Source organism: Podarcis liolepis (assembly GCF_965112155.1).
Source record: "Podarcis liolepis genome assembly, chromosome: 16".
Taxonomy (NCBI): Eukaryota; Metazoa; Chordata; class Lepidosauria; order Squamata; family Lacertidae; genus Podarcis; species Podarcis liolepis.
In genome coordinates this window covers 1,710,460-1,726,948 of record NC_139567.1, presented here as the reverse complement: position 1 = coordinate 1,726,948, position 16,489 = coordinate 1,710,460, and the positions used below count along the sequence as shown (strand labels likewise).

The window sequence follows — 16,489 nt, the reverse complement described above, 5'->3', positions numbered from 1 at the left end:
TTAGAAATAAACATGCTGCGGATAAAACACAGTGACTCTCCTGGAATATTTTCTATGTATTCCTGCTTTAAGAGCTGTTTCTGCAGGTCTCTGGACTGTAATAAAGAATGTGCTTGCCTACTGTGTGCCTACTAAAGACCCTGCTCTTTCACAAGCCTTTTAAGTAGAACTCTTTCCCAGTCTACGTCTGTAATGGAATTATTTTTAGATTCTTTATTTTATCCCTTGTGTGTTTGGAACCCTGGGCTCCTTTGGGAGGAAAAGAGATATATAAATGAGCAGATTAATCTTTAAAGTGTTGCAACATTGCTGTTTTTGCTACAGCAGGCTAAGGCTGCAATGATATACCCACTTTTCTTAGAGTTAACAGCATTGAATTCAGTAGGACTTCTGAATTCTGAGTAGACATACTTATATAGGATTGCACTGTACAATTTATTTTTTATAAAACATTTTTTATTGGTTTTTACAAATATTTTCTTGCATGACACTATATTTTGCACAAATAAAACATTTGGCTTAATGAGCCTGTGATTTCCCTCCTCCCCGACAACTGCTTTTCAAATTTAATCTCAATATACTGCATTTTCCTGTATTTCTGCTTGTTATTAAATTATATCCTTTTAAAATTACTTAATTAACTGTATTTAACAATAAATGATAATTTCATCCTTACAGAATTTCTTATAACCCTACTAGCAATGTTAACTGTTTACAGTTGTCTTCCAAATATATCATAAATTTCTTCCAATCTTTCTGAAATGCCTGGTCCTGCTGATTTTGGATTTTCCCCATCAGCTTTGCCGTTTCTGCAAAGTCTAATAGCTTCATCTGCCACTCTTCTTTCATCGGTAACTCTTCTTGCTTCCATCTTTGGGCTACTAATATTCTTGCTGCGGTTGTTGCATATGAAAACAATATTTTATCCTGCTTGTGTGTTTCCCTATCTACTATACCTAATAGAAAAAGTGTCAGATAGGCAGGACGTCCGTATTAAATCCCAATACGATCAGGACTCGCTGTAGGGAAATTTATACAAACGTTACACTTTGGAAGTAAAGTCATTCACTTTAAAGTCTCTCTAAGGCAGGATTGACCTCCTTATTTTCTTTTTATTTTATTTTAATGATATTTCTTAGGGGTTTAAAAGTTACAGAAAAAGAAAAAAGAACAATAGAAAATTAAACAAAACAAAACAATACCTTACAATACATTAAAAAAACAACAAAAAAAAACAATACAGTAAAACAGCAAAAAGAAAACAAAAACATTTAAAAACACATCCAACCTTTCCATATCTTTACCTTTCATATACTTGTTTCATCGACCTCCTCACACCTCCCTTTTTTGTATTCTAATTCAATTAGCTATTTCAGCAAGTCCATTCCATCTTTCTCAATTTTCGTTCTAAAATTTATCTTAAGACAGTCTAACCTTAAATTTTTCACTTTGGCTCTAAGAAACCAGAGGCCTTCCTCTTGGGTATTGTTGGCCAATTGGTGCCAAAGAAAGATAGAATTTTTTTAATGTATGCTACTACAGCAGCAAGAGTACTCATTGCAAAGCATTGGAAGACTCAAGATCTACCTACTCTGGAAGAATGGCGAATGAAGGTGATAGATTATATGGGACTGGCCGAAATGACTGGCAGAATCCGTGACCAGGGGAAAGAGACAGCGGAAGAAGACTGGAAGAAATTTAAAATTTATCTTAAGAAACATTGTAATATGAATGAAAGTTAAAATGTCGAGGTTCTAGGGGGGGAAAAAAGGGGTTGACAGGTGTAAAAGATTAAGTAAAAGAAAAGAATAAGGGATAAATCTGATAAAATTAAGCGTTAGGATTTGCTGAAATAATTTTGAGAATTGGGATGTAGAAAAGGGAGGTTTGGGGGAGTCGACGAAGTAAGGTTTATAAAAAAAAAGGATATGAAATTATACATGTTTGTTTGTTTCTTTATTTGTTTGTTTTGTCTATAATTTTTTTTTGTAAAACCAATAAAAAATTTTAAAAAAATAAATAAATTTCCCACTTTGGTCCATTAACAATCTATTTTTACTTTATTCTTTATAACATTTCTGCTAAAGCCATATAACTTCGTTCCAGCATCCTTCTAACATTCATTAATTTTGCAATATTTCTGTAAATATACTTTGAATTTTTTCCAATCTTCTTCCACTGACTCTTCTCCCTGGTCTCGGATTCTGCCAGTCATTTCCGCCAATTCCATGTAGTCCACCAGCTTCATCTGCCATTCTTCCCGGGTGGGTAGATCTTGTGTCTTCCAATGCTTTGTGATAAGTATTATTGCTGCTGTTGTAGCACACATAAAAAAAGTTCTATCCTTCTTTGGCACCAATTGGCCGACCATGCCCAGGAGAAAGGCCTCTGGTTTCTTCAGGAAGGTATATTTGAATACCTTTTTCATTTCGTTATAAATCATCTCCCAGAATGTCTTAATCCTTGGGAATGTCCACCAAAGGTGAAATAATGTACCTTCAGTCTCATTACATTTCCAACATTTATTATCGGGCAAATGATAGATTTTTGCGAGCTTGACTGGTGTTATGTACCACCTATAAATCATTTTCATTAAATTCTCTTTTAAGGCATTACATGCCGTAAACTTCATACCTGTGGTCCATAACTGTTCCCAGTCAGCCATCATAATGTTATGTCCAACAACTTGTGCCCATTTAATCATAGCAGATTTCACCGTTTCATCCTGAGTATTCCATTTCAACAGCAAGTTATACATTATTGACAAATTCTTAACTTTGGGGTCTAACAATTCTGTTTCCAATTTTGATTTTTCCACCTGGAAACCTAGTTTTTTGTCCAAATTATATGCCTCCATTATTTGATAATAATGGAGCCAGTCTCTCACTCTGTTTTTTAGTTTTTCAAAACTCTGCAGTTTTAATCTATCTCCCTCTTGTTCCAGAATTTCCCAATACTTCGGCCATTTGGCCTCCATACTGAGTTTTTTCTGAGCCTTTGCTTCCATTGGTAACAGCCATCTTGGGGTTTTATTTTCTAACAAGTCCTTATATCTTATCCAGACATTGACCTCCTTATTTTCACCTCACCACTTTGCTGAATCTTCCACTAATTTAGTCCACTACTTTCACTCTTCATTCAATTTTAGATTCAATTGTAAATATCACGGAAAATCTGTCACTCTATCCCATAGGAGCCTGAGGCTTCGTTTCAGAGTTAGAAGATGACTCCTTAGTGCTCGCATCTCAATCTCACCAGTCTTCTCCACTCCTTTAAGGAGCGATTCGGATGGTGGAGAGAACGCTCCTGAGCGCAGCTGGGTCCCCAACACCTGAAACGAAGCTTTTGGGGTTGTTAGGAGTCCACAGCACCTTTGCGTGACCCCAATTTCTCTACGAAATCGGACTTTCCCCGGAGACCTAAATCCACTCTCCTTCTTGGTCTGCAACAGACCGGAAGTCTGCGCTGTACAGTCTAGAACAGGGGTCAACTTTTTCAGCAGGGGGCCGGTCCACTGTCCCTCAGACCTTGTGGGGGGCAGAATATATTTCGGGGGTGGTGGTGAATGAATTCCTAGGCCCCACAAATAACCCAGAGATGCATTTTAAATAAAAGCACACATTCTACTCATGTAAAAATACACAGGCCGAATTTAGAAGGTGATTGGGCCGGATCCAAGCCTCGGGCCTTAGTTTGCCTACCAGTGATCTAGAAGGATGAAGGAGTGTAGCTCAGTGGTAGGAGGCTGTGATTTTTCTAGCACAAACACTTCTTCTAAATAAATGTACCCAATGTAGCTAAAACCAGCAGATACCACTGCTTGTAAACCTCAGATTTCATCAGGCTTTAGGAAAACTCATCCATGGTTCCAAGTGTCCTGCTTACATAGTTGGGACAACTGATGGTGTAAGGAAGCAAGATACCCATTGAAGCAGAAGACAAAAACAAGACAGAAATCTGTATCTCCCATCTCCTTAATTGCAACTGGAAATATTAGCAAGAACTTCTGAAAAACTATCAAAATGTCCACCAAATGCTAAGGATTAATATGGGCTGCAGCAGTGAACAAGGGCTGCTTATTGCTCACCTCTCCAGACTCGCATCCATACTTGATCACCCAGTTGTACATCTCTTAAACATGCCAGTCTTTGCCACTTTCCTTATGGTGAAGTATGTTGGTTGCTAGGTATGGAAACTGGTCAGAATGGAGGCTGGTGAATATTGGTGTCAGGGAACTGCCATCAGAGCATCAGGTGGTGGAGGGACTCAGGCAGGATGAAAGAGACTCAACTGCTGAAGCAGGGACCAGCAGGGGGAGGAGTGGGTCTCTGAGGGAATGCGAGCAGGAGGGAGGGCTCAGGGAGGCTTCCAGCGAGAACAGTGGGGAGGTATCGGAGTCTCCCATAGGCAGACCCACACCTCGCAGGAAACTGTCACGCCGTGAGTCCAGGAGACGCGTTTCCGTTAAGGAACTTCTTTGCTGGAAACGCTTCCGCAGACAGCCACTGTCGGACTCTACTAGTGACTAGAGCAGACATGTCTGAGGAGCTCCGTCACACACGGAGGTTTGTGGGGTCGCACAAACTCTGAGGGAGCACGTTTTCACGCACAAGCAGCTAATCAAACCCTCACAGCAGTCCGACAGTCTTTGTACGCTGCCTGTGCAAGAGAAGGCATCATGAGCGAACCAACCGGAACCGGAGGAGCAGGGGCTGGAGCTGGTCCAAGCTTGGAAGATAGATACCGAGCGTTGGAGGTTCAACTGGCCCTGCAGACGGCGAGGTTGGAGGAGAGAAGGGCTCAGGATGCAGACAAGAAGGGGAGAGCCACGCAATTCCCCAGAAAGGTACCAGGATTGGTGCAAAAATTTGGGGGGGACCCCAAGGACTACCATGCTTTTAGGACAGAGATGCAATATGCCCTTAATGTGCAGTTCGATGAGTTCCCTGATGAGGAATCGCGAGTTGCTTTTGTAATTGGGCATCTTGAGAAAGGGGCTAGAGACTGGGTTCGACCCCTAATGGCAACGCACAATGACATACTAAAGGACACAATGAAGTTCTTTCGTGCAATGGATCTCATGTTTTCCAGCGATATTGAGGAAGGGGTGGTGCGCAGACAGCTAATGGCTTGTAAGCAGGGAAGTCGATCTGTCCGTGAATATTGGACTGAGTTTACCATGCTGATTCACAGACTGAGTTGGGATTTATCGGCGGCACCCGTTCAAATGCTATTTGAAGAAGGTCTTTCTTCGGGGGTGAAAGACGAGCTGGCACGGGGCCCCAGGGCGGAGTCTATGGATCAGCTGACCAAATCTGCGCTGACCATAGGAGCGCGGCAGGAGGCAAGAGCCTTGGAGAGGCGGGAAGGGAGAGGGGAACGTTGGAAGGAGTTCCGCATTCCAGACATTCCTGAGCCCGCTTTCCCGCCGGCAGAGCCGATGGAAATCGGAACAGCGCGCGCGCGCGCATTTTCAAAAACCAGCGAGGGAGCTAAGAAGGAGGGAAAGGGCCCCCGGAAATGCTATCTCTGCCAACAGCCAGGCCACTTTGCCAGAGTCTGCCCCCAGAGGAAGGAATGGCAAGGGATGGTGGGAGCTGTTGAGGGGGGAGAAGAAGGGGGAGCGGAGCAGGTAAAAGCCAACGCCTGGTTGCCACAATTGGGGCACTGCAGCCAGGCCAAAGAGCAGTGAAAGTGCCCGTGCCAGAAGCTCCTCGACCTGCTCTAGTGATTGAAGTGTCCCTAGAGCTGCAGAATGGGCACCCCCTAAAAATAAAGGCGCTATTGGACTCAGGCAGCTCCTGCAATTTTATGAGCAAGGAGTTTGCTGCTGAACACCAGATACAGACCATCCCTTTAAGCAACCCCCTGCAGGTGACCACGATTGATGGCAGGGAGTTGTTGGGAGGAGGAGTCCGCTTGCAGACTGTCCCAATGATAATGAGGGTGGCAAGGCACACAGAACTGATAGCGTTTAATGTGGCCACCCTGGGAGGCGCTCCCATTATTTTGGGAATGAGCTGGCTAGCTCTACATGATCCGCTGGTTGGCTGGCATCAAAGAGTGGTGTCCTTTGGTTCAGCACATTGCCTAGAACACTGCAAAGGGGAGAAGGGTTCAGCAGGGGCCCAAGCCACCCTAGCAGGGACTGAAGTAATGGGGAAGGTGAAGGTACCACCACAGTATGCAGATCTCAGCGACGTGTTCAGCGAGAAGGAAGCTGACCAACTACCACCTCATAGACCCTTTGATTGTCAGATCAATTTACTCCCAGGAGCACAGCTTCCCGTGGGCAAGTTGTATGCCATGTCAGACAGGGAAATGCAGGAGTTGCGAGGGTTCATTGACAAGAACCTGAAGAGAGGCTTCATCAGAGAGTCCAAAGCAGCAGGGGGGAGCCCAGTGTTCTTTGTGGACAAAAAAAATGCGGACAAGCCGAGACTTGTATGTGATTTTAGGCGGCTGAATGCAGTGACTGAACCGGTGGCGTTCCCTATGCCCAGAATTGATGATATTTTGACCAGGGTGAGGAAGGGAAAGATTTTCACAAAGCTGGATCTAAGGGGGGCGTACAACCTGATACGCATAAGGAAAGGGGATGAATGGAAAACCACCATGTTTACCCCTTTGGGGGCGTTTGAATACCTCGTTATGCCATTTGGATTACAAGCAGGCTCCGCGTGTTTTCAATCTTTTATGAACCACGTGCTGGGCCCTTTGCTCTACAAGAATTGCGTTGCCTTTCTAGATGATGTGTTGGTGTATTCTGAGAATGAGGAGCAACATGTGAGAGACGTCAGAGAAGTGTTGAGCAGACTGCAAGCCAACAGGCTGTGGGTCAAACTGGAGAAGTGTCGGTTCCATACCAAGGAGGTGGAATTCCTGGGGTACCGCCTGTCAGACAAGGGATTGGCCATGGATCCCGGCAAGGTACAGGCAGTGCTGGAATGGAAAACACCCAAAACCAAGAAGGATGTGCAGAGGTTCCTAGGGTTTGGAAACTTTTATCGTAAGTTCATCCGCAACTTCGCCCATCTGACGGCGCCCATCACTGACTGTCTCAGCAGTAAAAAGAAGTTTGTATGGACGGCGGAGGCGGAGCGAGCGTTTGAGGAACTGAAAAGGGCCTTCGCCTCTGAAGAACAACTTCTGCATGTGGATTTACGAAAGAAGCTAAGGGTTGAAACAGACGCATCTGACAGAGCCATAGGGGCGGTGCTTCTTCTGCAGCCGGGGAAGGAGGAGTCAGAGTGGCGTCCGTGTGCCTTCTTCTCGCGGAAGCTGAACAAATCCGAGAGGAACTACACGGTGTACGACCGAGAACTGCTTGCTATTCATGAGGCGTTCCGGAGATGGAGGCATCTGCTAGTTGGTGCACAACATAAAGTGCAAGTGTGCACGGACCATAAAAATCTAGAGTACTGGAGAACGGCGCGAGTGCTCAACCAAAGGCAGTTGAGATGGGCCCAAGAGTTCTCCAAATTTAACTTTGAGATTTGTTATGTGCCAGGCCCAGAGAATGTTAGGGCGGACGCTCTCTCACGCAAACCTGAATATTTGGAGGGGGAGGGAGCACCCGAAGAAACCCATATCATTCCAGAGGACCGCTGGGTGTGTGGGGCGACTTTGGTGGGGCAAAGGGAATTGATAGAGGGTACGGTGCAGGATGCATACGCCCAGGGGAAACTCAGGGATCTCAGAGGGGAGGAAGACAAATCCGGTGGTTTTGAGGAGAGAAATGGGGCATTGTATTATAAGGGAGCGTTATATATACCTGAAGGGGAATTGAGGGAGAAGGTACTCAAGCAGCTGCACGATAGCCCCACAGCAGGGCACTTTGGGCAACACAAAACCATGTGGCTGGTTACCAGGGAATTTTGGTGGCCCAAGGTCAGGGAAGATGTGCGGGAGTATGTGAGAGGGTGTGAACAATGCCAAAGAGCCAAGGGGGAGAGGCGGGCGCCGGCTGGTTTATTAGAACCACTGCCCACACCTGAGAGACCGTGGGAAGCAGTGGCAATAGATTTCATGACTGATCTGCCAAGGTCTAGAGGGAAAACAGCCATCATGGTTGTAGTAGACCTGTTAACTAAAATGGCCCACTTCATAGCCTGCTCACATGCGGTTACAGCAGAAGAAACCGCCAAATTGTTTGTAGAGAATGTGTTTAGGTTGCATGGTGCCCCCTTGAGGGTGGTTTCAGACCGAGGGAAACAATTTACTTCCAGGTTCTGGAGGAAGCTCATGAGCTTACTGCATGTAGAGGTTAATTTCTCGACGGCCCGTCATCCTGAAACCAACGGGCAGGCGGAAAGAGCAAATGGGGTTCTCCAACAATATTTGAGGTGTTATGTTAATGACAGAGAGAATGATTGGGTGGAGAAGTTGGCGTTGGCAGAATTTGCCTACAACAATGCAGAGAACGTGTCCACGGGGATGAGCCCCTTTTTGGCTAATCACGGGTGCCATCCCAGAGCCTTCCCAGGGGGGGAGGGGGAGAACTGGAGCGTTCCAGCTGCAGAACAGTTCGTGGAAGAAATGGAAGCGATCCATCGCCAGCTCCAACTCAATTTAAACAGGGCTAAGGAGGAATATAAGAGGCAGGCAGACAAAAACAGAAGGGAAGGTGAAAGCATCAGGGTGGGGGACCAGGTGTGGCTGTCAACCCAAGGGTTGCCATTCAAAGGAGGTTGTAAGAAATTAAGACCCAAAAGGCTGGGTCCGTTTGAAGTCATACAGCAGGTCAATCCAGTGGCTTTCAGGCTCCGGTTACCGAACCACATGAAGCTGCACCCAGTTTTTCACAGGTCGTTGCTGTCACCGTATAGAGGAGACAGTGAGGGGAGGGTCACTAGGGGACCAGCAATGGAGGAGAAGGAACACAGCTACCATGTAGCGGAGATCCTCGATTCCAGGTGGAAGGGAGATCAAGTAGAGTATTTGGTAATGTGGGAAGGGGAACCGGAGTCGGAAAACACCTGGGTTAGGGCAGAGGATGTCAATGACGAGGTTTTAATAGAGACTTTTCATCAGAGGTTCCCACGTAAACCTCAGCCGGTAGCGAGGTTCCGAAGGGAATACTTTGCCACCACCGACGAGGAAGAGGAGTTGGAGGGGTTCCCAGATTCTGAAGAGGAAGAGGATTCAGCTGGCCAGGACGACGATCGATGGAGAGAATTGTTCGAGACGTCAGAAGATGAGGAAGATTCGTTTCGGGGTTTTAGCCCTTCACCTCCCAGGGGGGAGGAATTGGGAGGGGGTGAGGGGGGCCCTGGAGGGGAGGTGGATGTCAGGGAACTGCCATCAGAGCATCAGGTGGTGGAGGGACTCAGGCAGGATGAAAGAGACTCAACTGCTGAAGCAGGGACCAGCAGGGGGAGGAGTGGGTCTCTGAGGGAATGCGAGCAGGAGGGAGGGCTCAGGGAGGCTTCCAGCGAGAACAGTGGGGAGGTATCGGAGTCTCCCATAGGCAGACCCACACCTCGCAGGAAACTGTCACGCCGTGAGTCCAGGAGACGCGTTTCCGTTAAGGAACTTCTTTGCTGGAAACGCTTCCGCAGACAGCCACTGTCGGACTCTACTAGTGACTAGAGCAGACATGTCTGAGGAGCTCCGTCACACACGGAGGTTTGTGGGGTCGCACAAACTCTGAGGGAGCACGTTTTCACGCACAAGCAGCTAATCAAACCCTCACAATTGGTGTAATGGCTGTTGATTTCACAAAAGCACTAATCACTCCCCTAAACCAGGACAGAGTGGGCTTCCTCTCTGTGGTTCCTAGAAGGAAGAGGCATTGGGGCAATTCTGCCCAAGATTAAAGGTGGCATAAGGACGTAAGAAGAGCCCTTCTTGCTCAGGCCAAAGGCTCATCTGTTCCAGCGCTCTGTTCTCACAGTGGTTCACCAGATGCCCATGTGAGGCCTGCATGTGGATTCTGAGTGCAACACACCCGCCCCACCTGCAGTTCCTAGCAGCTAGTATTTTAAGACATATTGCAGCAGAGGTACAGCATAGCCATCGTACCTAGCAGCCACTGGTAGCAGGTTCCCGATTCAATTGACCATGTTCTTCTCCCTCTTGCTCTTGCCAGCAACCATTCATAAGAGGGCAGAGAGATCTGCAAACATGTAGGACCTTCCAAATGAAATCACTGATGACCTCCTAGAAAGAACCAGAATTCCACTGCATTTCAGCATTCTTTATAATATGAATGAAAATGTTGCCAAGATATCAATTTAAGAGATGGATGTCAAAACAGACACCAGCACAGGGAAAAGGACAGAAGCCCAGTCCTTTTGCTAAACTGTTCTTTTTCTCCCTCCTGTCAGATGCCTTCTTGAGGAACCGCTCCGAAGCTGACCATGAAGCCACTGCCATGATGAAAGCAGAGTTTATGAGCCTTTGGGATGGTCTGGAGACTGGAACCAATTGCCAGGTACCACCACCTAGCTCAGTTGATGCAAAAAAGCCAGGGGCAACCAGTGCTCCTTCCCTCCTGTTATACATTTGCCTCTTCTAAGGTGATGCCTGCTCCATGCATGGGTCACCTAAAAAGTATGCTCTCTTATTTAAAAAAAAGAGTACAGGTGTTCCTTCCACTTACACTGGGGTTACATTCTGGGCCCCTGTGTGCATAAGCAAAAATTGCATAAGTGGGGAACACCCTTAAACACCCTTTAAACGCCCTCTCTGCCACACTCTCTCCAATCCAGACAAAAAATACTGTATCTAAAAATAGCCACAACTAGAGTTGAAGCTCGGAGCCTGGAGGATGCAGGGGAAAGTGGTGGCTGCAGTGGCTGCTGTGCTACCCCGCATGTCAGCTGCTAGCCACAGAGGCTGAGCAGCCTAAACAAAGCCGCACTGCACCTCCGGTCTCTTTGGGGCTTCCCCCACCCTCACTGAAGTCCTCTTCAGGCTCTGAGGGGAGACTTCTTACAAGTCACGAAGACTCTCCAGCTCTCTCTAGCCATTTCCAGGTTTGAATCAAATTACTTATTTATTTCTTTATTTGGGGGCACCGTGTGAATACATGTTTGCACATGAGTCAATCACGGGAAAGTGGGGGGCACCTGCAGTAAGTTTAACTTGAAGTAGACCCGCTGAAATAAATGGACCTGTGACTTAACCTCAATAGGTCTACTCTGGGTATGAGTAACATTGTTTTATTCATATAGTTTTATTCATATGCAATCATACGCAAATTTAACTGATCAGTTAAAACACAAGATCAATCAATGACGATCACGGTCCAATTGTGTTTCAGGTAATGGTGCTAGGAGCAACCAACAGACCACAAGATGTAGATCCAGCCATCCTGAGGAGAATGCCAACTACCTTCCAGATTGGCCTGCCTGTAAGCAAACCTTCCCTTCTAATAAATCCAGCTCACACCTGCTCCATGTCCACCTCTGCTATTGCACAGTGAGGTTTCCAGTTCAATTGAGGAAGATGCCAGAGAAATCACTGCATAACAGCCAGAACACAATTAAGAATTGCTTCCTGGTCCAAGTGCTAGAAAACAAGGCAATTAAACATGTGTCCAGCTGGTCTAGGAATGGTATTGAAGGACAGAGTAGAAGTCCCTCCAGTAAAAAATAAAAAATGGAAAAAAATAAATTAACTTTTCCAAATGATCAGTGTCCCCACCGGGAGATGCAACAGCCCCACAAAAGATCACTTAAGACTGCAATTTTATGTAAGCATCAACATAGATCAATATGAGGCTTTATAAGAGTTCAGGAAGTGAAATCCAGACTGCAAAAGGAGGGAAAGGTGCAGCTCCATTTTACTTCATCCACAACAGAGGATACAATTCGTGTTCAAAGATGGCTCATTGCAACCTAAAGTACACCTTCAGGAAAGGGGAGTGGCTGATCCTCCCATATTCAGGCAGAAGTGAGTCTTTTCTGACCAGTCCAAGGCAATGCTTGACCGCTGAAGCAGGCAGACAATTTTGCAGTGCAGGCAGATCTTCAAAGTCTTATCTTCTATAGATCTTCTTGTCTTCTTATGCTAGAATCTTCTTGTGCTTGCAAAAACTGGCTGATATACTTGCATTATTTATTTAGCTCATCATAGCAGCTACCCAGCTGGTATGATGTCTGAATAAAATGCCCTTGTATAAAAGGAAGTCTCCCCCAAAAGACGAAACAAAGCCAGATGCAGACGGGGCCGTCTTTAGCATATGCGCCACCAGGGTGCAAAGATTCACCCAGCGCCCCCAAATTAACTTTTATTATGCTAATGCCAGACGCCACACTTTTTAAAAACAATTTCTCCAAACGAATTTGAACTGTAAGTGATGAAATTAAAATGCAATTTGAAAAGTTGCACTCAGGGTCAGCGGCACCTTTGACACGACTGATCTCGTGCGGGTTGCCTGCAGCCGGCAGGCACAAAACAGCAACAAACCTCTGGTTACGTGAAACATACTCAATAAACACAAAAGACGTAACCGGCTGTACGTTTGAAAAAATAATATATACTATTCATATAATATACTCACTCATATATGATATCACAGGACAGCAGCTGTGCTATACAGGACTATGCTATAAGATCCACTGTCCAAATATTCCAGAAATCCTTGTCTTAGACTCTGTGAAAGGATTCTGTGGAACTGCAACAACCTTTCGTGTGGATTGTTGGACTCTATGAACAGGCAGGTGGAAGAGACACTTTCACATACAGTGGTGCCTCACAAGACGAAATTAATTCGTTCCACGAGTTTTTTCGTCTAGCGAATTTTTCGTCTTGCGAAGCACGAAATCCCATAGGAATGCATTGAAATTCAATTAATGCGTTCCCATGGTCAAAAAAAAGTCCAAACAAAGCCAAATTTGGTACAACAAGAGTTTATTAAGTGCTCTTTAAAGTCACACATACTGTAAAGAGCATTTCAAAAACTGAAGGAACAATAAATTAAGTTTCTAAACATGACAGAAAAACATTTAAAAATCAACAAAGTGTACAGTACATTTTCTAAGACTCTGGGGGACAACTCGAAGAAGGTTCCTCTTCCACTCTTTGCTTCTTGCTGAAGAACCCCCTCCTCAACTGTTCCCCCAGCCGCCCACCACACAGAAATTCAAATCCAGAATTTTTTTAAAAAAACAGCAGAGTGGCCCAATGGTCACAGAAAATCATAAAAATGCAGAAAGAAAACACACAAGCTTCCAGATTCTTGCAAACCCCTCCCCAACACCAAGTCCTTGAATTCCAAACACCCCAACCCAAAATCCAACCCCCCCAAAAAAAGTTTTAAAAGCTTAACTTACCAAATGGCTGCAAAAGAAGTTTTGGAAAAGCTTCAAAAATCACCAAAGTCTTCAAAAACCTCAAAAAAGGCTACCACACCGCGTTCTGTGAGTTGCTCCTTGAAGTCAAGTCGCAACTGTATTAATGGTGTTAAGAAAAAGGAAACAAACTTGCAAGACGTTTTTGTTTTTCGTCTTGCGAAGCAAGCCCATAGGGAAATGCGTCTTGCGAAGCAGCTCAAAAAACGCAAAACCCTTTCGTCTAGCGGGTTTTTTGTCTTGCGAGGCATTCGTCTTGCGGGGCACCACTGTATATGGTGCATAAACGGATTAGAGAATGAACTGACCCACTGGGTCTTCTACTTTTCTCATTGAACTTTGAGTCACTTCTGTTGAAATCTACAATTCAATACAATGAATAGTATATATTATTTTTTCAAATGTACAGCCGGTTACGTCTTGTGTGTTTATTGCAGCCGGCAGGCAGGCAGCGCGAGATCAGTCGTGTCAAAGGTGCTGCATAGCAGCTCGGTGCAATACGTAACATAATATTTTGTAAGAGTTAATGTCGCGTGCACGGCGCTGTTGAGAATGACAAGTGTTGCCGCTGGCTCGTCTGACAAGCACCGCCATTGTGAATGACAAGCACCGGCGCACAAGTCAAAGTCCTTTAGTGAAACAGTAGGTATACATTTTGGTAATACCTAGGTATATATGTACAGTGGTACCCCGCAAGACGAATGCCTCGCAAGACGGAAAACCCGCAAGACGAAAGGGTTTTCTGTTTTGGAGGCGCTTCGCAAGACGAATTTCCCTATGGGCTTGCTTCGCAAGACGAAAGCCCATAGGGAAATCTCCGGGGACCTGTTTTAAATTGCTGGCGGTCGGGAGCAAAGACTTTCGCCCACAGCCGGCCTTCAGAAGAGGTCCTGGACCTCTTCTGAAGGCCGGCGGGGGGCAAAAGTCTTTGCTCCCCCCGCCTGCCTTCCCGGGACAGTGGAGACTTCTCCGCTGCCCCGGGCGATCTTAAAATGCTGGCGGGCGGGAGCGAAGCGTTCGCTGCCGACCCCCAGCATTTTAAAATCTCCCCGGGACAGCAGAGAAGCAGCCCCCTGCGACCCTCTCCCGGCTGGAGAGGTGACGTGCGCCTATGGCAGGAGCCTCCATAGGCGCGCGTCACCTCTCCAGCCGGGAGAGGGTCGCAGGGGGCTGCTTTAGCCCCGCGCGCGCTCTCCCAGCTGGAGAGGTGACGCGCGCCTATGGAGGCTCCTGCCATAGGCGCGTGTCACCTCTCCAGCCGGGAGAGGGTCGCAGGCCGGACGGCTTTTGAAGGCAGGCGGGGGGGGGGGCAAAGACTTTCGCCCCCCGCTCGCCTTCAGAAGAGGTCCAGGACCTCTTCTGAAGGCGGGCGGGGGGCGAAAGACTTTGCTCCCCCCTGCCTGCCTTCTCGGGAGAGCGGAGAAAGGCAGCGCCTTTCTCCGCTGTTCCGGACGGCTTTTGAAGGCAGGCGGGGGGGCAAAGACTTTCGCCCCCCGCTCGCCTTCAGAAGAGGTCCAGGACCTCTTCTGAAGGCAGGCGGGGGGCAAAAGTCTTTGTCCCCCCTGCCTGCCTTCCCAGGGGCTTTTACATTGCCCCGGACAGCGGAGAAGTCCTCCGCTGTCCCGGGCGATTTTAAAATGCCGCCCGCCAGCATTTTAAGATCGCCCCGGACAGCGGAGAAGTCCTCCGCTGTCCCGGGGTTTTTTAAAATGGTGGGGGTGGAAGAAAAGCCCTTGTCCCCCCCCCCAGCCTTCAGAAGAGGTCGGGGGACAAACTGTCCCCGGACCTGGTCTGAAGGCGGTTTCCCTAGGAACGCATTAATTGATTTTCAATGCATTCCTATGGGAAACCGTGCATCGCAAGACGAAAAACTCGCAAGAAGAAAAAACTTGCGGAACGAATTAATTTCGTCTTGCGAGGCACCACTGTATTTTGTTTTTCTATCTTGATCAAAATTATGAATTATTTCATAACACGTAGCTAGTTAAGAGCTTGGGCGGCTTCAGCAGTGAGTGCCTGGTGCCCCCAGAATTTGGAGCCCAGGTGCCCCACACCCCTTGCACCCCCAGGTAAAGATGGCCCTGGATGCAGATTATGGGGAGTGCACTGGGCACAGAGCCTCAGGGGTGTCACTGTGTTCGCTGAAGCTATTATTTAGAATGGAGCATGGGGGGCACTGAATTTTGGCATCATGCAGGATGCCACTGAAATTTGAGACCCCAAGGTCTGCCACTGACAAAGCCATGATCTTTATCCTAGTTTTTGAATATCTGACTATCTCCCACCTCACCCATTGTGATCTTGACTTCTTCCTGACACACACCCTTTCAGATTCTTACAAATCTGCATGGCCTTTCTGAATATACTTCAAATATCAGCTCAGCATTCTATTCATAGAATCATAGAATCATAGAGTTGGAAGAGACCACAGGGGCCATCGAGTCCAACCCCCTGCCAAGCAGGAAACACCATCAGAGCACTCCTGACATATGGTTGTCAAGCCTCTGCTTAAAGACCTCCAAAGTAGGAGACTCCACCACACTCCTTGGCAGCAAATTCCACTGTCGAACAGCTCTTACTGTCAGGAAGTTCTTCCTAATGTTTAGGCGGAATCTTCTTTCTTGTAGTTTGGATCCATTGCTCCGTGTCCGCTTCTCTGGAGCAGCAGAAAACAACCTTTCTCCCTCCTCTATATGACATCCTTTTATATATTTGAACATGGCTATCATATCACCCCTTAACTTCCTCTTCTCCAGGCTAAACATGCCCAGCTCCCTTAGCCGTTCCTCATAAGGCATCGTTTCCAGGCCTTTGACCATTTTGGTTGCCCTCCTCTGGACACGTTCCAGTTTGTCAGTGTCCTTCTTGAACTGTGGTGCCCAGAACTGGACACAGTACTCCAGGTGAGGTCTGACCAGAGCAGAATACAGTGGCACTATTACTTCCCTTGATCTAGATGTTATACTCCTATTGATGCAGCCCAGAATTGCATTGGCTTTTTTAGCTGCCGCGTCACACTGTTGGCTCATGTCACGTTTGTGGTCAACCAAGACTCCTAGATCCTTTTCACATGTACTGCTCTCAAGCCAGGTGTCACCCATCTTGTATTTGTGCCTCTCATTTTTTTTGCCCAAGTGCAATACTTTACATTTCTCCCTGTTAAAATTCATCTTGTTTGTTTTGGCCCAGTT

At 46.7% G+C, this 16,489-nt stretch overlaps 1 protein-coding gene and 1 long non-coding RNA gene across 2 annotated transcripts in view; both read left to right on the top strand.

The window, feature by feature from the left end:
• The window catches only part of LOC310695834, a 205,193-nt gene that overhangs the window by 31,268 nt on the left and 157,436 nt on the right, over positions 1-16,489 (top strand). The gene's annotated exons all lie outside the window — the stretch shown is intronic.
• LOC310695756 (outer mitochondrial transmembrane helix translocase-like) overlaps positions 1-16,489 on the top strand; it is a 57,069-nt gene that overhangs the window by 13,410 nt on the left and 27,170 nt on the right. The window contains exons 5-6 of the mRNA XM_083480672.1: positions 10,329-10,435; positions 11,267-11,356. Of these exons, the coding sequence (XP_083336798.1) occupies positions 10,329-10,435; positions 11,267-11,356 (197 nt within the window). The remainder of the gene's footprint in view (positions 1-10,328; positions 10,436-11,266; positions 11,357-16,489) is intronic.